Source organism: Falco rusticolus, chromosome 3 (genome assembly GCF_015220075.1).
Source record: "Falco rusticolus isolate bFalRus1 chromosome 3, bFalRus1.pri, whole genome shotgun sequence".
NCBI lineage: Eukaryota > Metazoa > Chordata > Aves > Falconiformes > Falconidae > Falco > Falco rusticolus.
In genome coordinates this window covers 103,295,370-103,319,076 of record NC_051189.1, presented here as the reverse complement: position 1 = coordinate 103,319,076, position 23,707 = coordinate 103,295,370, and the positions used below count along the sequence as shown (strand labels likewise).

At 64.0% G+C, this 23,707-nt stretch overlaps 3 protein-coding genes across 6 annotated transcripts; 2 read left to right on the top strand and 1 right to left on the bottom strand.

Moving 5' to 3' along the window:
- Window positions 1–46: 46 nt before the first annotated feature.
- LGI4 (leucine rich repeat LGI family member 4) lies at window positions 47–10,201 on the bottom strand. The gene is made up of 9 exons (XM_037380035.1): window positions 9,969–10,201; window positions 7,351–7,422; window positions 6,564–6,635; window positions 5,685–5,756; window positions 3,879–3,950; window positions 2,819–2,988; window positions 2,544–2,708; window positions 1,541–2,049; window positions 47–1,069 (listed from the first exon to the last, which is right to left on the bottom strand). Exons 1-9 carry the CDS (start codon window positions 10,199–10,201, stop codon window positions 767–769), a joined length of 1,668 nt encoding a protein of 555 aa, XP_037235932.1. The 3' UTR covers window positions 47–766.
- On the top strand, window positions 9,995–16,988 carry FXYD1 (FXYD domain containing ion transport regulator 1). 3 transcript variants are annotated; one of them, XM_037380856.1, is made up of 9 exons: window positions 9,995–10,114; window positions 12,358–12,409; window positions 12,535–12,567; window positions 13,839–13,913; window positions 14,795–14,831; window positions 15,914–15,963; window positions 16,097–16,124; window positions 16,677–16,699; window positions 16,840–16,988. In XM_037380856.1, the coding sequence occupies exons 2-7, from the start codon at window positions 12,394–12,396 to the stop codon at window positions 16,117–16,119; spliced, it is 234 nt and encodes a 77-aa protein (XP_037236753.1). In that variant the 5' UTR covers window positions 9,995–10,114; window positions 12,358–12,393; the 3' UTR covers window positions 16,120–16,124; window positions 16,677–16,699; window positions 16,840–16,988. The 3 variants fall into 3 exon arrangements, with proteins under 3 accessions (XP_037236753.1, XP_037236752.1, XP_037236754.1); XM_037380855.1 differs by lacking the exon at window positions 16,677–16,699 and having other exon boundaries at window positions 9,996–10,114; window positions 16,840–16,984; XM_037380857.1 differs by lacking the exons at window positions 9,995–10,114; window positions 16,677–16,699 and adding an exon at window positions 10,152–10,213 and having other exon boundaries at window positions 16,840–16,985.
- An 810-nt stretch (window positions 16,989–17,798) lies between these two features.
- FXYD7 (FXYD domain containing ion transport regulator 7) lies at window positions 17,799–22,876 on the top strand. Of its 2 annotated transcripts, XM_037381041.1 has the most exons (6): window positions 17,799–17,921; window positions 19,941–19,973; window positions 20,454–20,528; window positions 21,889–21,922; window positions 22,057–22,091; window positions 22,194–22,876. In XM_037381041.1, exons 1-6 carry the CDS (start codon window positions 17,891–17,893, stop codon window positions 22,211–22,213), a joined length of 228 nt encoding a protein of 75 aa, XP_037236938.1. In that variant the 5' UTR covers window positions 17,799–17,890; the 3' UTR covers window positions 22,214–22,876. The 2 variants fall into 2 exon arrangements, with proteins under 2 accessions (XP_037236938.1, XP_037236937.1); XM_037381040.1 differs by lacking the exon at window positions 22,057–22,091.
- The last annotated feature ends 831 nt before the right edge of the window (window positions 22,877–23,707 follow it).

The following is a 23,707-nucleotide window of genomic DNA, read 5'->3' as shown; positions in this document are numbered from 1 at the left end:
CTCCCCCCAAAAAAACAAACAAAAAAAAAAACACGGAAAAGGGGAAATTGATTAATAAAAAAATGTTAAAAAATGTAAATTGGGTTAATTGTGGGGGAGGGGGTGTCCTTGGTGGTGGTGGTGGCATCACGGGGGACAAGAAGGGGACAGAGGGACAAGGAGCCACCAGTGGTGGCTGGGGACAAGGCGGGGTGGAAGGTGGCACCTGGAGGTGACAGGGTGTGATGAGGTTGATGGTGGCCTTGGAGACATCGGGGAGGTTGTGGCACCAGGAGGTGACAGGGCATCATGAAGTTGATGGTGGCCTTGGGGACATCAGGGTGATGGTGGCACCAAGAGGTGACAGGATGTCCCCAGTGACATGATGGCCCATGTCCCCATGTCCCTTTGCCACCCAGGTGGACAATGACCTGGAAACTGATGTCCCTACGTCCTTCAGACACCCAGGCCCATGGCAAGGTGACACAATGGTTGGTGTCCCCATGTCCTCATGTCCCTCAGGTGAGATGGAGATGGGATGGCTGAAGGCCACGTCTCTCAGATGGCCAGGTCCACGATGGTTGATGTCCCCATGTCCATGATGAGGTGACAGCTGATGTCCCCATGTCCTTCAGGTCCCCCAGGCCCACAATGCCACCATGTCCCACAGGTGGCAGGTCCACCACGACATCCCAGTGAACATCCCCAGATCCCCAGCTCCACACTGATGTCACACTTGATGTCCCCCGTGTCCCTCAGCCACCACCCTGCGCCACCTGCCATCCCCTCAAGACCCCAAGTCAACGGTGACATGGCGGTAGATCTGGGTGGCCCCTTTGAAGCTGGAGGCCACCAGGAAATGGCGGTGGCCCAAGGAGAAGGGGGCAAAGGCGCGGGGCGTGGGGGCCAGTAGCTCCTGGGTGGCCTCCAGGTGGCCACCAGGACCAAGGCGGTAGACGCGGCTGGGGGCGTAGTCGTTGCCCAAGATGACGTAGCGGTGGCCGGCCAAGGCCAAGGGTTGGAAGACCATGGAGCCGCGCGCCGGAACCTGCTGAACTTCCCGGAACATGGAGCCTTCCCAGCGCATCACCTGGGTGCGGAGAAACATGGGAAGGGGGGGAGGGGTGGGAAGCATGGGGAGGGTTCCCTCGATGGTGTTGGCCGCCCATGAACACGTGATGGTGATAGACCCCAATGGACGTGTGATGGACCCCATGGACCCACAGTGCTGGTGGCCCCCCATGAACATGTGATGGTGATAGATTCCCATGAACACATGATGACCCCCATGGACTCATGATGCTGGTGGCCCCCCATGAGCACGTGATGCTGGTAGACCCCCATGGACATGTGATGACCCCCATGGACACGTGATGCTGAGAGACCCCCATGGGCATGTGATGGTGATAAGACTCCCATGGACGTGTGATGACCCCCATGGACTCATGACCCTGGTGGCCCCCCATGAGCACAGCATGCTGATGGACCCCCATGAACACGTGATGACCCCCATGGACTCATGACCCTGGTGGGCCCCCATGAGCCCATGCCCCCCCCTCACCTTGGCATCCCCCAGGAAGCGGGTCAGGCAGAGGAAGACGTGGCCCCGCAGGCGGAAGTGCTTCGCAGCATAGACGTCGGGCACGTGGGGGATGTCGGTGTGGGGGGCGAAGGACCCTCCACTCCACCGGTAGACCAGCGGCCTCCGCGTCCCGCTGCAGACCACCAAGGCCGGCCGGCCCCCCAGCTCCAGGAACTCCAGGTGGGTGTCGCGGTGCCACGGCCGGAGGGCCTGGTGGGGGTAGAAGCCCCTCCCCCCCCAGCGGAATAGGGTGCTGGTCCCTCCCTTGGAGCTGTCGGCCACCCCAAGGTACCAGTGACCCCCAAGGCGGGCGCTGGCCACCGCGTGGGGACGTCGCAACCGACCACTGCCCAGCGCCTGCAGCCGGACGAAGGGGGCGCCGGGGCCACCAGCGCGGCGCCAGACGGCCGAGCCCCCCCCAAGTTGGGCCACCACCACCACCAGCGCCCCCCCCAGCTGCAGGGGGTGGCAGGCCACCGGTGAGGAACCTGCAGGGACAAGGACATGGGGGGACGTGAGGATGGGGGAGGGGGGAGAGGAGCAGGGGGTGGGGGGTTGGGGGCAGGGGGATGGGTATGGTGGGGATGGGGATGGTGGTGACCCCACAGGGATGTTGGGGTTGGAGTGATGGTGGTGATGGTGATGGTGGTGACCCCATGGGGACGTTGGGTCAGGTGATGGTGGTGACCCCATGGAGACGCTGGGGTTGGGGTGATGGTGATGGTGGTGACCACATGGGGACATTGGGGTTGAGGTGGTGGTGATGGTGGTGACCCTACAAGGACAGTGGGGCGACCTCAGAGGTGACCTTGTTGTCCACAAGGGCATTTTGAGGTCCCTCAGACCATTTTTGAGGTCCCTCAGACCATTTTTGAGGTTCCTCAGACCCTTCTTGGCCCCTTCCTTGAACTTTTTTGGGGTTGCCCTGGATCTTTTGGGGATTCCTCCTAATCCAGGTGGGTTTTGGGACGTCAGGACTCACCGTTGATGATGGTGGGAGCTCGGAAGCGCCCGGCCAACTGGTCCCACTCCAGGAGGGCACAGGCGCCGGCAAAGGGCTGAGCCAAGACCACCCCTGGGTGCCCCCCCAGGGCGAAGGCCTCCACCGCCAGCGAGGAGAACGGCAGCGACTGGAAGGGGCGCAACTCTAGGAGAGCCCCCCCCCCAAAAATAATCCCATCAGCTCCTTCATGGGGGGGGGGTCCCCCCTCACCATCACCCCCTCCCCCACCCAGGGGGGAGGACATGGGGACGTACCGGAGACATGGCAGTGGAAGTCGCGGGGTTGGAGCTGGGCCAGGGGGGTCCCCTGGCGGGGCTGTGGTCCCCGGCAGCGCCCCGTTTCGGTGGGGGGGGCGACGCTGCTCAGCCAGGTGACCAGCCACCGCAGGTGACAGTCACACTGGAAGGGGTTGCCCCGCAGGTCCCTGCCCCCCACCTGTCAGACACATGCCTGGGGGGGGACACACCCCCACCCCCACCCCACCCCCAGATCCCCCGTGTCCCCTCCCAGTGCCTCCCAGTAACAGCCGGTGCACACCCCGGTGTCACCCACAGGACACGTCGCCCCTGTCCCTCCATGTCCCCCCTGTTCCCTTGTGTGTCCCCATGTCCCACATCCCCCATGTCCCCACACCCCTCATGTCCCCCCATGTCCCCCCTGTTCCCAAATGTCACCTTGTGTGTCCCTTCATGTCCTCCTGTCCCCTTGTGCGTCCCCATGTCCCTCCATGTCCCCTGCATTGTCCCCTTGTGTGTCCCCATGTCCCCCCTGTTCCTATATGTCACCTTGTGTGTCCCTCCATGTCCCCATATGTCCCCTTGCATCTCCCCATGTCCCCCCTGTTCCCTTGTGTGTCCCCATGTTCCATGTCCCCATGCCCCTCATGTCCCTCTGTGTCCCTTTGCATGTCCCCATGTCCCCCAAGGCCCCTTGTGTCCCCATGTCCCCCCCATCCCTCCATGTCCCCATATGTCCCCTTGCATGTCCCCATGTCCCCCGTGTCCCCTTGTGTGTCCCCATGTCCCATATCCCATCTCCTCCATGTCCCCCCGTGTGTCCCCATATCCCATGTCCCCCAGCCCATGTCCCAACGCCCCACATGTCCCACCATGTCCCCCCACCATGTCCCCTTGTGTGTCCCCATGTCCCCCATGTCCCCCATGTCCCCTTGTGTGTTCCCATGTCCCACCATGTCCCCCCCACCATGTCCCCTTGTGTGTCCCCCCTGTCCTTCCATGTCCCCGTGTGTCCTCATGCCCCCATGCCCCTCATGTCCCCCCAAGCCCCCCCCCCCCATGTCCCCATGTCACCCACAGCTGGGTCAGTGTCTCCAGCCCCTGGAAGAGCCCCCGGGGCAGCGTCTCCAGGCGATTGTTGGCCAGGCTCCTGCAGGGACACGGGGACAGGGGACATAGGGACAGGAGACATGGGGACACCCCGACACAGGGCGAGGGCAAGCCTTGGGGGGGGGCAGGCTGTCCCCAGGGGTGCTCCAGGGTCTCCTCAGTGTCCCCAGCCCTCCCCAGTGTCCCATAGTATCCCCATAGTATCCCAAATGTCCCCAATGTCCCCCCACCATGGGATATCCCTGGGGTGTCCCCAGGGTGTCCCTAAGTGTGTCCCCAGGGTGTCCCCAAGGGCATCCCCACTGTTCCCAGTGTGTCCCAGTGTCCCCAGAGGGACAAGGTGTCCCTAGGGTTGTCCCCACGCTACCCCTGGAGTGTCTCCAGTGTCCCTGGGGTGTCCCCAGGGTGTCCCTAAGTGTGTCCCCAAGGGCATCCCCAGTGTCCCTAGGGTGTCCCCAGTGTCTCTGGGCTGTTCCCAGTGTCTCTGGGCTGTTCCCAGTGTTTTCCTCAGAGTGTCCCCACTGTCCCTAGGGGTGTCCCCAGTGTCCCCAGGATGTCCCTAGTGTGTCCCCATGCTGCCCCTGGAGTGTCCCTAGGGTGTCCCTAAGGGCATCCCCAGTGTCTCTGGGGTGTCCCCAGTGTCACCAGGGTGTCTCCAATGTCCCCAGGGTGTCCCCAAGGGCACCCCCAGTGTCCCCAGTGTCCATGGGATGTCCTCAGGGTGTCCCCAATGTTCCTAGGATGTCCGCAAGGGCATCTCCAGTGTCCCTGGGTGTCTCTAAGTGTGTCCCCAAGGGCATCCCCGGTGTTCCCAGTGTGTCCCTGTGTTGTTCCCGGTGTCCCCAGTGGGACAAGGTGTCCCTAAGGTTGTCCCCATGCTGTCCCTGGAGTGTTCCCGGTGTCACTAGGGTATTTCCAGTGTCCCCAGGGTGTCTCTAAGTGTGTCCCCAACGTGTCCCCAATGTCCCTAGGATGTCCCCAGGGGCATCCCCAGTGTCCTTATGGTGTCCCCAGTGTCCTCAGGCTGTCCCCAATGTCCACAGGGTGTCCCAAGGATGTCCCCAGTGTCCCTAGGGTGTTCCCAGTGTCCCCGGAGTGTCCCCAGGGTGTCCCCAAGGGCATCCCTAGTGTCCCTATGGTGTCCCCAGGATGTCCCCAGTGTCCCCAGGGTTTCCCCAAGGGCATCCTCACTGTTCCCAGTGTGTCCCTGTGTCATTCCCAGTGTCCCCAGTGGATCAAGGTGTCCCTAGGGTTGTCCCCATGCCACCCCTGGAGTGTCCCCAGTGTCCCCAAGGGCAGTATCCCTAGGGTGTCCCCAGGGTGTCCCTAATGTCCCCAGGATGTCCGCAAGGGCATCCCCACTGTTCCCAGTGTGTCCCTGCGTTGTTTCCAGTGTCTTCAGGGTGTCCCCAGAGTGTCCCTAAATGTGTCCCTAGGGTGTCCCCAAGGGCATCTCCAGTGTCCCTGGGTTGTCCCCAGGGTGTCCCCAAGGGTATCCCCAGTGTCCCCAGGGTGTTCCTAAGTGTGTCCCCAGGGTGTCCCCAAGGGCATCCCCAGTGTCCCTGGGTTGTCCCCAGGGTGTCTCTAAGTGTGTCCCCAGGGTGTCCCCAAGGGCGTCCCCAGTGTCCCCAGGGTGTCCCTAAATGTGTCCCCAGGGTGCCCCCAAGGGCATCCCCAGTGTCCTTGGGGTGTCCCTAAGTGTGTCCCCACGGTGTCCCCACGGGTACCCCCCATGTCCCCACTGTGTCCCCAGGGTGTCCCAAATGTCACTCACAGGTAAAGCAGCCCCCGGAGACCCCGCAGCGCCGTGGGGGCGATTGTCCCCACGTCATTGTCCTCGATGAACCTGGGGACACCAGCGCCGCTGGCACCCCCAGTGCTCCCCAGTACATCCCATGCCCTCCCCAGTTCCCCCCAATACCTCCATTGCCTCCCAGTCCCCTCCCAGTGCCTCCCAGTAAATCCTAGTGTCCTCTCCAATTGCCCCCTAGTGCCTCCCAGCCCACCAGTGCCTCCCAGTGCCACCCAGTGCCTCTCAGTGTCCTTCCCAGTGCCTCCCAGTCCCCTCCCAGTGCAACCCAGTGCCTCCCAGTAAATCCTAGTGTCCTAAATTGCTCCCCACTGCCTCCCAGCCCACTTGTGCCTACCAGTGCCCCCCAGTGCCTTCCAGTGTCCACCACAGTGCCTCCCAGTCCCCTCCCAGTGCAACCCAGTGCCTCCCAGTAAATCCTAGTGTCCCCTCCAATTGCTCCCCACTGCCTCCCAGCCCACCAGTGCCTCCCAGTGACCCACAGTGCCTCCCAGTGTCCCCCACAGTGTCTCCCAGTCCCCTCCCAGTGCAACCCAGTGCCTCCCAATGTCCTCCAGTGCCTCCTAGTCCCTTTCCAGTGCAACCTAGTGCCTCCCAGTAAATCCTCGTGTCCTCTCCAATTGCTCCCCACTTCCTCCCAGTCCACCAGTGCCTCCCAGTGCCCCCCACAGTCCCCCCATAGTGCCTCCCAGTGCAACCCAGTGCCTCCCAGTAAATCCTAGTGTCCCCTCCAATTGCTTCCCACTGCCTCCCAGCCCACCAGTGCCTCCCAGTGCCCCACAGTGCCTCCCAGTCCCCTCCCAGGCAACCCAGTGCCTCCCAGCCCTTCCCAGTACCACTCACAAGTACTCCAGCAGCACCAGCCCTGCGAAGGCCCCATCTCCGATGGTCCCCAGGCGCCCAGCAGTGACCAACCTGTGGGGACACCCCAGTGCCAGCCCCGGGGACACCCTAGGGACACCCCACTGCCACCCCCTGGGTACCTTGGAGACTGTCAGGGGGACTCTGAGGGCACCTGAGGACCTTGGGGACCGCCTGGAGACCTTGGGGACACCCTTAGAGACACTTCAGGGACCTTGGGGACACCCTGAGGAGACCACAGGGCCCTTGGGGACATTCTTGGGGCCCTTGGGGACACCCTGAGGAGACCACAGGGCCCTTGGGGACATCCTCAGGGACCCTGGGGACATGTTGGGGACACCTTAGGGATGGTGTGGGGACCCTGGGGACATGTTGGAGGTGGCCTGGAGAGGTTGGAGACACCAATGGGACACCATGGGGACACGTTGGGACACGTTAGGGATGGTGTGAGGACCTTGGGGACATGGTGGGGGTGGTCTGGAGAGCTTGGGGATACTGGTGGGACACCATGGGGATCTTGGGGACACTGTGGGGGTTGCATGGAGACCTTGGGGACACTGATGGGACACACTGGGGACAGTGTGGGGACCTTGGGTACACTGTGGGGCTGGCATGGAGACCCGGGGGACACTGGTGGGACACCATGTGCACGTTTAGGACACATTGGGGATGGCGTGGGGACCTTGGGGACACCATGGGGACCTTGGGGACACTGTGGGGGTGGCCTGGCAAGCCTGGGGACACCTTGGGGACACCATGGGGACCTTACAGCAACTGCAGGGCTGGGGTGTCACGGAAGCTGCCCTCACCCAGGACATCGATGTGCCACCGCACCAGGGACCTGCACAAACAGGGCTAAACTGGGCCAAACTGGGGGGAGGACAGGTGTCATACTGGGACAGGAGGGTCCTGAACTGGGCTAAACTGGGAGAAAGGAGTGCCAAACTGAGCTGGACTGGGCCAGCTCAGTGCAAAACTGGGGCAAACTGCGGCAAATCAGCCCTGAACTGGGCTAAACTGGGAGAAACCAGGTTTGAATTGGGCCAGGCCAGTCCTGCACTGGGCTAAACTGGGAGACAAGGGCTGAACTGGGCCAAACTGGGCTAATCCAGTCTCAAACTAGGCTAAACCAGCCTCAAACTGGGCTAAACTGGGGAAAACCAGGTTTGAACTGGGCCAGGCCAGTCCTGTACTGGGCTAAACTGGGAGACAAGGGCTGAACTGGGGCAAACTGGGAGAAACCAGGCTCAAACTGGGTTAAACAAGCCTCAAACTGGGCTGAACCAATCCTGAACTGACCTAAACTGGGAAAATCCAGCCCCATCCCCCTCCTCTCAGCCCCTCCCCCGCTCCCAGTCTGGACCCCACACTGGTCCCAGTTCCCTCCCAAGTAGGGGGTGGAGCTTCCTGGCATAACGTCAGGGGTGCCCGGGGGGGGGAGGGGAGGGGTTCTCGGGGGTTGGGGTTCCCATGGGGGGGGGGGTAAGAAAGGGTCACGAAGGGGGGGGGGGCATGGGGGGTCCCATGAGGGAGGGGGTCCCATGGGGGAGGGGGTCCCATGGCAGTATCAAGGGGGGGGTGGGTCGCATGGAGGGGGGAGGGGCCATGGAGGTCCCAAAAAGGGGGGGGGGTCCCATGGGATGGTCCCATGGGGGTATCAAGGGGGGGGTCCAAGGGGGGGGTCCCATGGGGATATCAAGGAGGGGGGGTGCATGGAGGGGGGGTCCCATAGAGGTTCCAAAAGGGGGGGGGGGGGGTCCCATGGGGGTATCAAGGGGGGGTCCCAGTTGGGGGGGGGTCCTATGGAGGTCCCAAATCGGAGGGGGGGTGGGGGCTGCGGGTGGTCCCAGGAGCAGACAGCAGGGAGGGGAAGGGGGGGGTCCCAAGGGGGGAGTCCCCAGGGAGGGGGGGGGTCCCGAGGGAGGGGGGGTCCCTAGAGAGGGTAGGGTCCCCAAGGGGGGGGCGGGGGGGGGGGGATCCCAAGGGGGGGAGAGTCCCCAAAGGGGGGGGGTCACTCACAGCGTGGCCAGGCGGGGGGGCAGCCCCCGGGGCAACCCCGCCCCCCCCCCGGCAGAGGGCGCTCTCCCGGTCGCACTCGCACCCCCCGGGGCAGCCCCCGCCCCCCCCCCCCGGAGGGACCCCCCTCCCCCCCGGGACCCCCCCCCCAAAAGGAATGACCCCCCCCGCCCCCCCCTGCCCCACCACCACCAGCAGCACCAGCAGCAGGAGGGGGGGCCTCCCCCAGCCCCCCGCCCCCATGGACTCCCCCGCGATTTCGACCCCCCTCCCCCCAAAAAAAGACCCCCCTGAACTTCCCCCCAGAGTTTACCCCCCCAAATTACCCCCTAAAACTGCCCCCCTAAAATGCCCCCCCAAAATAGACCCCCCTAAACCTGCCCCCCGAATCCCCCCCAAAAAGCCCCCCCAATCCCCCCTAAAAATGCCCCCCCAAAAATTCCCCCCAAAACAGACCCCCTAAACCTGCCCCCCCAATCCCCCCCAAAAGCCCCCCCAAATCCCCCTAAAACTGCCACCCAAAATCTTCCCCTCTCAAAATGCCCCCCAAAACTGCCCCCAAGCAGCCCCCCCCCACGTACCCCCCCGATCTGCCCCCCCAATAACCCCCCCCCCCAAAATCCCAGTTTTTCCCCCCCCGCCCAAAAAAAAAAAAAACAAGAGCCCCGGCTCTGGGCTGCGGCGCTCCCGATCGCGGCGTGGGGTGGGCGGGGCCGGTGGGCGGGGCCTGGGGTCTGGGTGTGGCCGCCCCTCCCCCACCCCTCGGCCCCACCCCCCACCCACCCCCCCGGACAATGGAGCCGCTGTTGGCCCCTGGCGCGAGGCCGAGGGAGGGACAAGGGGGACCTTGTCCGGGGGGTGGGGGTTACTGGGGGCACTGGGGAGTTACTGGGAGGTGATGGGGGGGCACTGGGGAGACACTGGGACTGGTACTGGGGAGTTACTGGGAGGGACTGGGGGGGGGGGCAGGACCTAGGGGGTGCTGGGGGGGGTACTGGGAGGGGACTGGGAGGCAATGGGTGGCACTGGGAGTTACTGGGAGGCACTGGGGGGGTGTAGGACTGAGGGGTTACTGGGGGGACTGGGAGGTAGCAGGGAGTTACTGGGAGGCAATGGGGGGCTACTGGGGGGTACTGGGAGGCAACTGGGGGCACTGGAAGTTACTGGGAGTGGTACTGGGAGGCACTGGGGGAGGGCAGGACTGAGGGGGTGTTGGGGGGGCACTGGGAGGTGACTGGGGGCACTGGGAGTTACTGGGAGTGGTACTGGCTAGGTTACTGGGGGTTCACTGGGAGCTACTGGGAGTTACTGGTGAGCACTGGGAATTACTGGTGCAGGGCAGGGAGGGACTGGGAGGTCCTGGTGCCTCACTGGTGGAGTGGCTGGGGGTCACGTGGAGGCACTGGGGTTACTGGCAGGACACTGGTGTTACTGGGGGGGGGGGGGGTAGGGGACTCAGGCGCAGCCGCGTGCCACCCCGCTGACGCCACCGGGTATTTCGGCTGCCGGGACTGAGGGTAAAAATAACATGCGGGGGCGGGGGGGGGGTACACCCAAGCGAGGGGAGGGAGGGGGGCACACAGGCGTCCGAGGGACCCAGGCATCCGGGCAGCCAGGTATTGGGGGGAGGGGGGGTTGGGGGGTGGGGTTGGGGGGCTGCTTCCCCCACCCCTGACATTGCCCTTGGGGGGACCCAGGTGGGGGGTGGGGACACACCGCGCCTTGGGCCCCAGTTCCTCCCTGCAGGTCTCCCAGTAGCTGCAAGTGATGCCCACCCCACCCCCCAGTAACCTCCCAGTAACCCCAGTAACTTCCCAGTAACCTCCCCGCGACACCCAGGGACTCCACCAGTAAGCCACTAGTACCCCCCAGTTCCTCCCTGCCCTGCCCCAGTAAGCCCCAGTGCTCACCAGTAACTCCCAGTAACTCCTAGTGTGCCAACAAGTAACCCCAGTAAGCCACCAGTAACCCCAATGCCTCCCTGTGACCCCCAGCCACTCCACCAGTAAGCCGCCAGTAGCTCCCAGCTCCTCCCTGCCCTGTACCAGTAGTTTTCAGTGCTCACCAGTAACTCCCAGTAGCTCCAAGTGCACTAACAAGTAACCCCAGTGCCTCCCTGTGACCCCCAGTGACTCCACCAGTAAGTCCCCAGTAGCTCCTAGTTCCTACCTGCACTGCACCTCCCCAGTAACCCCCAATGCTCACCAGTATCTCCCAGTGACCAGTACCCCCACCAGTAACACCACTTTTCCCCAGTAATTCCACTGACCCCCTGTGACTCCACCAGTAAGCCCCGAGTAGTTCCCAGTGACCCCCCCCGCTTACCCCAGTGTCCCCCCACTAACCCCAGTGCCTCCCCATGATGCCAGTGACTCCACCAGTAAGCAACCAGTAGCTCCCAGTTCCTGCCTGCATTGCCCCAGTAAGCCCCAGTGCTCACCAGTTGTTCCCAGTGACACCCCCAGTGACACCAGTATCCCCCCAGTGCCCTCCCCACACACACACCTGTGTCCCTTGGCAAGGGGGGGGAGGGGCACCCCGTGGGCAAACAGTAGGGGAGGGGCCAAGGTCACGTCACCCAGGCAACGGCCGTTGCTCCCAGTTTGCCCAACCCACCCCCCAGTTTGCCCAGTTCCGCAGGATTTCCCCCGGTTTTCACGGGTTTGGCCCATTTTGGCCAAATTTTTGTTATTTTTGCCCATTTTTGCCCATTTTCTCCTACTTTTGGCCCCATTTTCTCCAGTTTGCCCCAGTTTGGCCCAGATTCTCCTGGTTTTCCCAACTTCTGCTCGTTTTCACCCAATTTTGCCTGGTTTTACCCAGTTTGGCCCAGTATCGCCCAGTTCAGCCCATTTTGTCCCAGTATCACCCAGTTCAGCCCATTTTGTCCCAGTATCACCAAGTTCAGCCCATTTTGGCCCTGTATCACCCAGTTCAGCCCATTTTGGCCTAGTATCAACCATTTTACTCCATTTTGACACAGTATCGCCCAGTTTTGCCCCGGTTTTCCTCCGCTTTTGCCCAGTATTGCTCAGTGTAGCACATTTTGGCCCAGTATCAGCCAGTTTACCCCATTTCGGCCCAGTATCACCCAGCTTAGACAAATTTAGCCCAGTATCAGCCAGTTTAGCCCAGTTTGGCCCAGTATTGCCCAGTTCAGCCTATTTTGGCCAAGCATTGCCCAGTTTGCCTTAGTTTTCCTCCAGTTTAGCCCAGTATAACCCACTTTAGACCATTTTGGCCTAGTTTAGCCCAGTATTGCCCATTTTGGCCCAGTATGACCCAGTTTAGCCCATTTTGGCCCAGCTTTTCATGGTTTCCCCCCAGTTTCCCCCCAGTTCGGCCCAGTATCGCCCAGTTTTGCCCATTTTGGCCCAGCTTTTCATGGTTTCCCCCCAGTTTCCCCCCAGTTTGGCGCAGTATTGCTTAGTTTAGCTCGTTTTGGCCCAGCTTTTCATGGTTTCCCCCCAGTTTGGCCCAGTATCACCCAGTTTAGCCCATTTTGGCCCAGCTTTTCATGGTTTCCCCCCAGTTTCCCCCCAGTTTGGCCCAGTATCGCCCAGTTTAGCCCATTTTGGCCCAGCTTTTCATGGTTTCCCCCCAGTTTTGCCCAGTTTGGCCCAGTTCTGCTACACTCTACCCACACGGGACCCATTTGGGGGCTGAGGCGTGACAGAGGGGACACACGTGTGCGAGGTCACCTGGGGGGGGATGGGGGGTGACACGCACCCGGGATGTCACACGTGTGCTCTCCCCGCAGGGCCAGCACACGTGTGTGTGTGGGGAGGGGCAGGACATGGCCCCTGGCGCAGGTGAGTGGGGAAGGGGCACGGGTGCCCGGCTGTCACCCCCAGATGCCCAGGTCCCCTGGGGGGGGGGAGGCAGGGGGAGGGGGCAACACCTGGACTTGGGGTCCTCACTCGCCCCTCCCCCACAGAGCCCCCGCAGGAGCGCGACCGCTTCTACTACGGTGAGTGAGGGCAGGGCACAGGGGGGAGGGGGGCACATGTGTGTGGGGGGGTGTACATGTGTATGGGGGTTCACATGTGTGTGGGGGTGTACAAGTGTGGGGGGGTACACGTGTGTGGGGGTGTACATGTGGGGGGTTGTACACATGTGGTGTGTGTACATGTGTGTGGGTGGACATGTGTGGGGGTGTACATGTGTGTGGGGGTGCACACATGTGTGTGGGGTGTATGTGTGTGTGGAGGTGTACATGTGGGTGTCCACGTGTGGGTTGTACATGTGTGACGGTGTACACATATGGAGGGTTTACATGTGGGGGTGTACATGTGTGTGGGGAGGTGTGTACATGTGTGTGCGGGTGGACACATGTGGGGGTGTACACGTGTGTGCAGGTGTATGTGGGGGGGTGTACATGTGGGGGTGCACATATGTGTGTGGGTATACACTGTGTGGGTGTACATGTGTGTGGATGTACACGTATGGGGGTGTGTACGTGTGTGGGGGTGTACATGCGTGTGTGGGTGTACACGTGTGGAGGGTTTACATGTGGGGGGCTGTACATGTGTGTGGAGGTGTACATGTGTGGGGGGGTGTACATGCGTGTGTGGGTGTACATGTGGGTGTACATGTGGGAGGGTGCACACGTATGGGGTGTGGATGTACATGTGTAGGTACATGTGTGTGGGTGCACACATGTGTGTGTACATGTGTGTGGGGAGGTGTGTACGTGTGTGGGTGCACATGTGTGGGGCTGTACATGTGGGGGGGTGTACACGTGTGGGGGTGCACATGTGTGTAGGGGTGTACATGTGTGGGGTGTACACATGTGTTGTGGGTTTACATGTGGGGGGTTGTACATGTGTGTGGAGGTGTACACGTGTGTGGGCAGGTGTGTACATGTGTGTGCGGGTCGACACGTGTGGGGACGTACACGTGTGTGCAGGTGTATGTGGGGGGGTGTACATGTGGGGGTGCACACGTGGGTGCAGGTGTACATGTGTGGGGGTGCAGACGTCTGTGCGGCTAATACACGTGTGTGCGGCTGTGCATGTGTCTGTGGGTGTACATATGTGTGCAGGTTTACACGTATGTGCGGCTGTGCACATGCGTGTGGGTGTACAGATCTGTGCGGCTGTGCACGTTTGTGAAGCTCTACATGTATATGCGGGTGTGCACGTGTGTGCGGCTGTGCATGTGTGTGTGTCTGTACATGTCTGTGCAGCTGTACATGTATGTGCGCTGCACACACGTGACCGGCCCCTCCCCCCCGCCCAGACTACGACTCGCTGCGCATCGGCGGCCTCGTGTTCGCGGGGGCGCTGTTCCTGCTGGGCGTCCTGCTCGTGCTCAGTGAGCGCCCCGCCCCCACCCGGCCCCGCCCCCCTCGGCCCCGCCCCCACCCCCCAACACACACACACAACCCGATAGTCCCGCAGCCTGCACCGTTCCCCCAACCCCCCCCGACCCCAACAGCCCCCCTAGAGCCCCCAACCCCCACTCCCCAACCACCCCCCCAACACCCCACTGACCCCTACAACCCCCCTAGAGCCCCAACCCCTCAACCACCACCCCAACAACACCCTCTCAACACCCCACAACACCCCCACAACTCCCCACTGACCCCTACACCCCAAAACAACACCCTAACACCCCCCAACACCCCACTGACTCCTACAACCCCCCTAGAGCCCCCAACCCCCCCACCCCCCAACCACCCCCAACAACACCCCAACACACAACACCCACTGACCCCTACAACACCCCTAGAGCCCCCCAAAACCCCCACCCCAACCACCTCCAACAACCCCCTATGCCCCCAACACCCCACTGACCCCTACAGCGCCCCAAAACCCCCACCCCCCAACCACCCCCCCAACACCCCCCAACACCCCACTGACCCCTACAGCCCCCCCAAACCCCCACCCCCCAACCACCCCCCCAACACCCCACTGACCCCTACAGCCCCCCAAAACCCCCACCCCCCAACCACCCCCCCAACCCCCCCTAACACCCCACTGACCCCTACAGCCCCCTAGAGCCCCCCACCCCCTAACCACCCCCCAACAACCCCCCCACCGACCCCCCACCTCCCCAACAACACCCCATTCCCCCCTCAGCCCCCCCCAACACCCCACCACCCCCACGACCCCCAACCCCCCCCCCCCCAGGGGTCCCGGGAATCTGCCCCTCCCCCCTTTTCATCTCCTCTCCCCCCCCCCCCCCCCCCCCAGGTCGTCACTGCCGGTGCAAGTTTGACCAGCAGCCAAAGTAACTGGGAGCACTGGGGGATACGGGGAGGCACTGGGAGGGGGGTATTGGGGGAAGGGGGGGGTCAATTGGGAGGGGAATGGGGAGCACTGGGGTAAATGGGAGAGGGATTTGGGTTACTGGGTTAATTGGGGGTAACTGGGAGGGGAATGTGAGGCAGTGGGGGGACCTGGGAGAGGAATGGGGTAACTGGGAGCAGAATGCAGTAACTGGGAAGGGAATGGGGAGCACTGGGGTAACTGGGAGAGGAATTTGGGTTACTGGGTTAACTAGGAGTAACTGGGAGGGGAATGGGTTAACTGGGCGGTAACTGGGAGGGGAATGGGGGGCACTAGAGGTAACTGGGAGAGGAATGGGGTAACCGGGAGGGTTGTGGGGTAACTGGGAGCAGAATGCAGTAACTGGGAAGGGAATGGGGAGCACTGGGGTAACTGGGAGAGGGATTTGGGTTACTGGGTTAATTGGGGGTAACTGGGAGGGGAATGGGGAGCACTACGGTAAGTGGGAGGGCACTGGGGGGTAACTGGGAGGGGACTGGGGAGCGCTAGGGTAACTGGGAGGTCATTGGGGTGTTACTGGCAGGGGAATGGGGAGCACTGGGGTAAATGGGAAGGCATCGGGAGGTTACTGGGAGGGGACTAGGGAGCGCTAGGGTAACTGGGAGGTCATTGGGGTGTTACTGGGAGGGGAATGGGGTGTGCTAGGGTAACTGGGAATGGGAATGGGGGGTAACTGGGAGGGAACTGGGGAGCACTGGGGTAAATGGGAAGGCACTGGGGGGGTAACTGGGAGGGGACTGGGGAGCACTAAGGTAACTGGGAGGTCATTGGGGGGTAACTGGGAGGGGAATGGGGAGCACTACGGTAACTGGGAGGGCACCGGTGGGTAACTGGGAGGGGACTAGGGAGCGCTAGGGTAACTGGGAGGTCATTGGGGTGTTACTGGGAGGGGACTGGGGAGCGCTAGGGTAACTGGGAGGGTGCCAGGGGGTAACTGGGAGGGGACTGGGGAGCACTAGGGTAACTGGGAGGGGACTGGGGGGTAACTGGGAGGTAACTGAGGTAACTGGTGTCCCCCCCCAGGACAGGGGAGCTGGATGAGGATGCGGGGCCCCTTCGACAATCGATCCGCCGTGAGTCCCTGGTCCCTGGGAGCGTGTGTGGGGGGCACCCCTGGATTCCTGGGTCCCCTGGGTGGGGGAGGGGGGGGACACCCGGGTCCCACCGCCATTCCCCACCCCCATTAACCCTTTCCTGTCCGGGCAGGTTTGTCCACCCGGATGAGATAAGTGGGGTGAGTCCTTGGGGGGAGGGTCTGGGACCCCTATTTTGGGTGTGGGTTGGGGTGGGTGCTATGGGGGATGATATGGGGTCTGAAGGGGGGGTGGGGTGGCTTTGGGGCGGCTATGGGTGGTGTCAGGGGGTCTGGAGGGAGGGTGGGGGGCTGTGGGGACATTGGAGATGTTTGGGGGGGTCTGGAGAGGGTTTGGGAGTTGGGGGGCTTTGGGGGGGCTATGGGGGGGTGACAGGGGGTCTGGAGGGGCTTTGGGAGGGTTGGGGGGCTTTGGGGTGCTATGGGGGTGACAGGAGGGCTGGAGGGGGGTTGGGTGGCTGTGGGGGGCTTTGGGGTGCCTTGGGGGAGTTGGGGGGCTGGGGGGGGCTATGGTAGGGTTGAGGGGCTGGAGGGAGCTATGGGGGGTGACAGGGGATCTGGAGGGGGGGGTGGGGGTAATAGGTGGGCTGGGGGTGGGGGTGTGGGGCTTTGGGGGGGGACCAGAGGGGAGGTGGGGGAACACCCGGGTCCACCCCATCCCCCACCTCCATTAACCTTTTCCTGTCTGGGCAGGTTTGTCCACCCAGATAAGTGGGGTGAGTCCTGGGGGGGGGGCGTGGAGGGGGGCTGGGGCCCCTGTTTTTGGTGTGGGGTGGGGAGCACCCAGCCACCTGGGTCACCTAAAAATCTGGGGGAGGGTCCCTTCTCCACACTGACCCCCCCATCCCCCCCCCAGCCTTCCTCCTGTAGGTGCTCCTCAAGTCAGCAAGTCAGGACCACCACCACCCACCCCCCCTGCATCTCCAGATGGGGGGAGGGGTGCCACCCCACCTGGACACAGCTGGCTGGCTGGACACCCCTCCCCCACACTCTACCCCCCCCCCCCCCCCCCCCCCCCCAGTAAATGCTGCACCACCCATCCCCTGGCTGTGGCCGTGTGTCCTTGGGCTGAGGGGGCACGGATGGTGAGAGATATTCTCCAGCCCCATGGGTGGGGGTGGGAGTGGGGTGGGTGTCAGCGGTTTAAGGGGCAGAAGGGACCTCTGAGGTCATCTGGTGATGGTGAGTGTGTCCACCGCCTCATGGAGGTCCTCCATCCCATGGCCGTCCACCACCTTGTGGGTGTCCACCATCCATGGTCATTCTTCACCTCATGGTCATCCATCTCATGGACATCCACCATCCCCTGGTCATCCACCTCATGGTCATCTACCACCTCATGACCATTGAACCTCTTGTAGTCATCCACCACCTCATGGCCATCCACCATTCCATGGTCATCCTCCATCCCATGGTCAACCACCCCCCCATGGTGACCCCCCCCGGGGGGGGGGGGGGGCGGGGCTGCCCCAGCAGCTGTTGCGTGGCCGGGGGAGTTTTGATGTCAGTTGTTGCTGCGTCTGGAGGGGGGTTGGGGGGCATTGGGGGGGTCTATGGGGGTCTTTGGGGTGCTATGGGGGTGGTGGGTGGTCTGGAGGGGTTTGGGGGGGTAATAGGGTGGCGGGGGTTGGGGTGGGGGTGGGGTCGGGGGGTTGCAGGAGGTTTGGGGAGGCTGGATGGGGGATTGGGGGGTGTCGGGGGGCCATCCCATGGGGGTCGTCCCCCCCCCGACCTGCCGGGTCCAGTGGGCGTGGCCTCCCTGGTGCCGCCCCGCCCCCCCTCCTCCCCCAACCCAACACCCCCCCCCCCCTTCCCCCCCCGCTGCCGCATCGCCCCACGCCGCTGCCGGAGCCGAGCGGAGCCGAACGGTCCCGAGCGGAGCCGAACGGAGCCGAACGGAGCCAGCCATGGCCACCCCCACGGAGGCAGCGATGGGAGGTGGGGAGGGGGTGTGTGTGCAGGATGGGTGAGGGGGGGGGGGCTGCTGGGGGCGGGGGGGGGGACAGGATGGATGCCGGGGGGTGCGGGGTGGGGATGCTGGGGGGAGTGCTGGGTGCAGGTGGGTGCAGGATGGGGGGCGCAGGATGGGTGCTGGGGTGCTGAGTGCAGGATGGGGGTGCTGGGAGGGTGCAGGATTGGGAGTGCAGGATGTTGCAGGATGGGTGCAGGGGTGCTGCGTGCAGGATGTGGGGTGCGGGGGGGGTGCAGGGTGGTGCAGGATGGGTGCAGGGGTGCTGGCTGATGGATGGGGGTGCTGGGGGGTGCAGGGTGGGGGGTGCAGGGTGTTGCAGGATGGGTGCAGGGGTACTGGGTGCAAGATGGGGGTGCAGGATGGGTGCTGGGGTGCTGAGTGCAGGGTGGGGAGTGCAGGGTGTTGCAGGATGGGTGCAGCGGTGCTGGGTGCAAGATGGGGGTGCTGGGGGTGCAGAATGGGGGTGCAGGATGGGTGCTGGGGTGCTGAGTGCAGGATAGGGGGTGCTGGGGGGTGCAGGGTGGTACAGGTGGGTGCTGGGGTGCTGTGTGCAAGATGGGGGTGCAGGGGGGTGCAGGATGGGTGCAGAATGGGGGGGCAAAATGGGTACAATGGTGCTGGGGAGGTGCTGGGTGCAGAATGTGGATGCAGGATGGGTGCAGGGTGTTACAGGTGGGTGCAGGGTTGGTGCTGGGAGGTGGTGCAGGGTGGTGCAGGATGGGTGCAGGGGTACTGGGTGCAGGATGGGGATACTGGGTGCAGGTGGGTGCAGGGGTGCTGGGTACAGGATGGGGGTGCAGGACTGGGGGGTGCAGAATTGGGGTGCAGGATGGATGCAGGGATGCTGAATGCAGGATGTGGGGTGCTGGGGGGTGCTGTGTGCAGGTGGATGCAGGGGGGAGCAGAATGGGTACAGGGGTGCTGGGGGGGTGCTGGGTGCAGAATGAGGGTGCAGGATGGGTGCAGGGGGTTACAGGTGGGTGCAGGGCAGTGCAGGATGGGTGCAGAGGTGCTGGGTGCAGGGGGGTGCAGGATAGGGGGTGCAGGGGGGCTCAGGATGGGTGAGAGGGTGCTGGAGAGGGACAGCAGGGTGCTGGGTGCAGGGGTGCTGTGGGGGTGCAGGATGGGTGCAGGGGGTTACAGGTGGGTGCAGGGTGGCGCAGGATGGGTGCAGAGGTGCTGGGTGGTGCCAGAGAGGGGGGACAGGATGGGTGAGGGGGGGTGGGGGGGTGCTGGGTGCAGAAAGGGAGGTGCAGGGGGGTCAGGATGGGTGCTGGGGGGTTGCTGGGGGTTACAGGTGGGTGCAGGGTGGTGTAGGATGGGTGCAGGATGGGTGCTGGGGGGTGGGGGCTGGGGGCTGGGGGTGCAGAATGGGGGCTGGGGGGTGCTGGGGGTGGGGGCTGGGTGCGCGTGGCTCCGCAGTGCGTGTGTGGCCGCGCGTGGCGCTGCGGCACGCGGCGCCGCGTGTGAGCCCAGACACGCGGGGGGGGAGGGTATGGGGGGGTGCGAGTGCAAGGGAGGGGTGGGGGGGGCTCATTCCGCTCCAGAGTGAACAGCGGCCCCACCCCTCCCCCCCCTCCCGGGACCATCATTCAGCTCCAGAGTGAACAGCCCGCGGGGACCTCCAGCTCCTCGCCCCCCCCCCCGCGGCGACCCCCAGCCCCTTCCTCCCCCCCGGCTGCTGAGTCAGCGCCTGGGTTGCCCCTCACCCACGTCTGGGACACACCCACCCCACCCCCTAAATCCCGCCCCTCCCCCACCTGGGACGCCCCCAATTTCCCCCTCCCCTACCTGGGACCCCCAATTCCCCCCCTCCCCCACACCTGGGACCCCCCAAATTCCCCCTCCCCCACCTGGGACCCCCAATTCCCCCCCCTCCCCCACCTGGGATCCCCAAATTCCCCCTCCCCCACCTGGGACCCCCCCAAATCCCCCCCTCCCCCACACCTGGCCCCCCCAACAGCCAGGTCCCCTCCCCCCCCCAGAAGCTGCCCGGGCCAAGGACCCCTTCAATTACGGTGAGATTTGGGGGGGCGGGGGGGGGGGAATTTGGGGGTACAGGGGGGGATGGGGGGGTTCGGGGGGGGAGGGGAATTTGGGGTTTGGTGGGTCCTTGGAGGGATTTGGGGGTTTGGGGGGGCTGGGAGTTTGTTTGGGGGTACAGGGGTGCTGGGGGGATTGGGGGTTCAGGGGGTTATTTGGGGTTGGGGGGGAGGTGGGGGGTCAGAGTAGATTTGGGGGTACCGTGGGGGGTATTTGGGGGGGATCTGGGGGTACAGGGGTGGTTTAGGGGTATGAGGGGGGCAGTTTGTGGTACGAGGGGGTTGGGGTGCGTGGGGGAGGGGGGTTGGAGTTTGGGGGGCTTTGGGGGTGCAGGGGCACATTTGGGGGGGTGGGGGGGTTTGGGGGGGTGGGGGGTTGGGGGTGTGGGGGGACCTTTGGGCGTGCGGGGGGGTTTGGGGGTGCGGGGGGACATTTGGGGGGTCTCCCTCCCCCAGACTACGAGACGCTGCGGCTGGTGGGGCTGGTCCTGGCCATCGCCATGTTCGTGCTGGGGGTCCTCATCGCCCTCAGTGAGTCCCCCAAAACCCCGCACCCCAAAACCTGCCCCCCGCACCCTCAAATGTCTCCCCTGCACCCCAAAACCCCACACCCCCCACAATCCCGCACCCCAACCCCCCCGCACCCCCACCCCCCCACACCGCACCCCCAAATATCTCCCCCGAACCCCAACCCCCCCCAACCCCCAAAACCCCCGGGACCCCCAACCCCCAAAACCCCAAAACCCTCTGAACCCAAAAACCACCGGCACCCTCAGGATCCCTCCCCGCACCCCCAAATATCCCCCCTGCACCCCAGCCCCGCCACGAAAAATGCCCCGAACCCCAAAAACCCCAAGCGCCCCACCCCCCCCGCACCCCAAAACCCTCCGAACCCCAAAACCCCGCACTCCCAACACCCTCCCCCCAGCACCCCAACCTGCCCCCTGCTCCCCAAAATATCCCCCCCTGCAGCCCAACACCCCCCCCCGGCACCCCCAAGCCCCCGAACCCCAAAATCCCGCACCCCAACCCCCCCCCCCCCCGGACCTCTCCCCACCCCGGGGTCCCCCAACCCCCCCCTTGACACCCCAGAATCCCCCCTGGGACACCCCAAATCCCCCCTGAGCCCCCCAAAATCCCCCCTGGGACCCCCAAATCCCCGCGCCCCCCACCCCCTCAAATTTCCCCTTGACACATGGGACCCCCTAAATCCCCCCTTGAACCCCCAAATCCCCCCTGAGCCCTCCCCAAATCCCCCCTTGACACCCCAGAATCCCCCTTGGACCCCCAAATCCCCCCTGGGCCCCCCCCCAAATACCCCCTTGATACCCCAGAATCCCCCTGGGACCCCCCATGTCTCCCCTGGGCCCACCAAATTCCCCCGATCCCCCCCCAAATCCCCCCTGCCCCCCCCCCCAAATCTTCCTTGACACCCCAGAATCCCCCTGGGACCCCCCAGCTCCCCCTTGAGCCCCCCCCCACCCCCTCCGGCACCTCCAAATCCCCCCGAGTCCCCCCAAAATCCCCCCCTGGATCCCCAAATCCCACTTGACACCTCAATATCCCTCCAGGACCCCCAAATGCCCCCTGACCCCCCCCCCCCAAAATCCCCCTTGTCACATGGGACCCCCTAAATCCCCCCCGGGCTGCCCCAAAATCCCCCCTTGGACCCCCAAATCCCCCCTGCTCCCCCTCCCCCAAATCTCCCTTGACACGTGGGACCCCCTAAATCCCCCCTTGGACCCCCAAATCCCCCTTGACACCCCAAAATCCCCCCTGAGCCCCCCCCAAATCCTCCCCAGCACCCACCACCCCACAACTCCACGTTGCGGGGGGGGGGGGTTACCCCCCAATCTTGAGGTCACCACCCCCCATTTTCCCCCCCCCCCAGGTAAGAAGTTCAAGTGCAAAAAGGCGGAGCCCAGGTGAGACCCCCCCTTAAAATGGGGGGGGCGGTAACCCCCATATTGGTGCCCCCCCCCATGGGACCCCCATATTGGGGGGGCAACACCCCCCTCCCAAATTGGGGGCCCCCCCTTGACCTCCCTGCCCCCCACAGCCCCCCAGACCCCCGGCAGCCGGCCAAGACCCCCAGTAAGTTGTTTTTTTTTGGGGGGGGTGGTAGGATAGGGGGGGATGGGGGGTGTCTCCTGCCCCCCTGCCCCCCCCCCCCTAATTCTCTCTTTTTCCCAACAGCCCCCACGGCCACAGCGTAGCCCCGCCCCCTTCGACGAGAGCCACGCCCCCTCCCCAGCCTGGGTCCCCCCTGGTGCATGCAGCCCCCCCCAGTTAAAAATTAAAGGGGGGAGGGGGGAAAGGGGGTCCCCCCTATAGAGCCAAGGACCCCCCCAAAAAATGGGGGGACACCCCCTTTAAGGAACCACCGCTGAAGAGCAAAGGGCACCCCTCCCCAAAACCGGGGACCCCTCCCCAAAACAGGGGACCTCTCCCTAAAACCGGGGACACCTCCCCAAACCGGGGACCCTCCGAAAATGCGGGACCCCCCCCCAAATTGGGGACCCCTCCCCAAAATCGAGAAGCCCTCCCATGACTCCCTCTCCAAAAAAGGGGAGGACCCCAAAAAGGGGGAGGACCTCTCCAAAAGCATCTTCACACTTGGGGACCCCTCCCAAAACCACAGGAGCCCCTCCCCCATAACGGACCCCCCCTAAAATTGGGGGACCCCTCCCCAAAATTCTTCCTTTCCCCCCTAATTAAGGGACCCCCATAATTGGGGACCCCTATTAAATGGGGGGGGCGATAAACTGGGAAAGACCTGAAGTGGGGGGGAGGGTCTCGCGGGGGCGGGGGGGAGGTTTTGGAGGCCCCCCAAAGTGCCCCCCTCCCCCGCACATGGAAATAAAGGAGACGTTTCATAACTGCCGCTGGGGGGCGCTGCTGGGGCGGGGGGGCGGGGCTTGGGACTATAGGGGACCCATGTGGCTGAGGCTATAGGTCACCCACTTGACCATGGCTATAGGGGCCCCAGGGTTATAGGAGCCCAAGCCCCCGGGGCTATGGGGGACCCACATATCTGGGGCTATAGGGCACATGGGGCTATAGGGCCCCCAGGGCTCTAGGGGGCCCACATGTCTGGAGCTATAGGGGCCCAGGACCCCAGGGCTATAGGGGACCCACATGGCCAGGGCTATAGGGGCCCAGGCATCCAGGCCTATAGGGGACCCATGTGGCTGGGGCTATAGGGGCCCAGGATCTCAGGGCTATAGGGGATCCCCATGTCTGGGGCCATAGGGCACATGGGGCTATAGGGCCCCCAGGTCTATAGGGGACCCGTGTGGCTGGGGCTATAGGGGCCCAAGACCCCAAGGCTATAGGGGATGCCCGGGGCTGTGGCTATAGGGTACTTGGGGCTATAGGGGCCCCAGTGCTATAGGGGCCCAAGCCCCCAGGGCTATAGGGGACCCACATGTGGGGGGCTATGGGGGCCCAGGACCCCAGGGCTATAGGGGACCCCCAGGACTGGGGCTATGGGGTACTTGGGGCTATAGGTCACCCAGTGCTATAGGAGCCCAAGTCCCTGGGGCTATAGGGGGCCCACGTGTCTGAGGCTATAGGGGTTCCGTGTGGCCAGGGCTATAGGGGACCCACATGTCTGGGGCTATAGGGGACCGAGGGCTATAGGGGACCTGTGTGGCTGGGGCTATAGGGGCCCAGGATCCCAGGGCTATAGGGGATCCCCAGGGCTGGGG

What these genes read in the sequence shown, in the direction of transcription:
- LGI4 (XM_037380035.1), bottom strand. Translation starts at nt 10,201, where the DNA reads ATGCCTGGGTCCCTCGGACGCCTGTGTGCCCCCCTCCCTCCCCTCGCT. An exon ending in CTGGAGACACTGACCCAGCT is followed by an intron (nt 2,989 to 3,878) that starts GTGGGTGACATG and finishes GGTGGGGGGCAG; the next exon opens with GGACCTGCGGGGCAACCCCT. An exon ending in AGCTCCCACCATCATCAACG is followed by an intron (nt 2,050 to 2,543) that starts GTGAGTCCTGAC and finishes TTGTCCCTGCAG; the next exon opens with GTTCCTCACCGGTGGCCTGC.
- FXYD7 (XM_037381040.1), top strand. Translation starts at nt 17,891, where the DNA reads ATGGCCACCCCCACGGAGGCAGCGATGGGAG. An exon ending in CACGGAGGCAGCGATGGGAG is followed by an intron (nt 17,922 to 19,940) that starts GTGGGGAGGGGG and finishes TCCCCCCCCCAG; the next exon opens with AAGCTGCCCGGGCCAAGGAC. An exon ending in GGGGGTCCTCATCGCCCTCA is followed by an intron (nt 20,529 to 21,888) that starts GTGAGTCCCCCA and finishes CCCCCCCCCCAG; the next exon opens with GTAAGAAGTTCAAGTGCAAA.
- FXYD1 (XM_037380856.1), top strand. An exon ending in AAGTTTGACCAGCAGCCAAA is followed by an intron (nt 14,832 to 15,913) that starts GTAACTGGGAGC and finishes GTCCCCCCCCAG; the next exon opens with GACAGGGGAGCTGGATGAGG. An exon ending in CCTTCGACAATCGATCCGCC is followed by an intron (nt 15,964 to 16,096) that starts GTGAGTCCCTGG and finishes CTGTCCGGGCAG; the next exon opens with GTTTGTCCACCCGGATGAGA.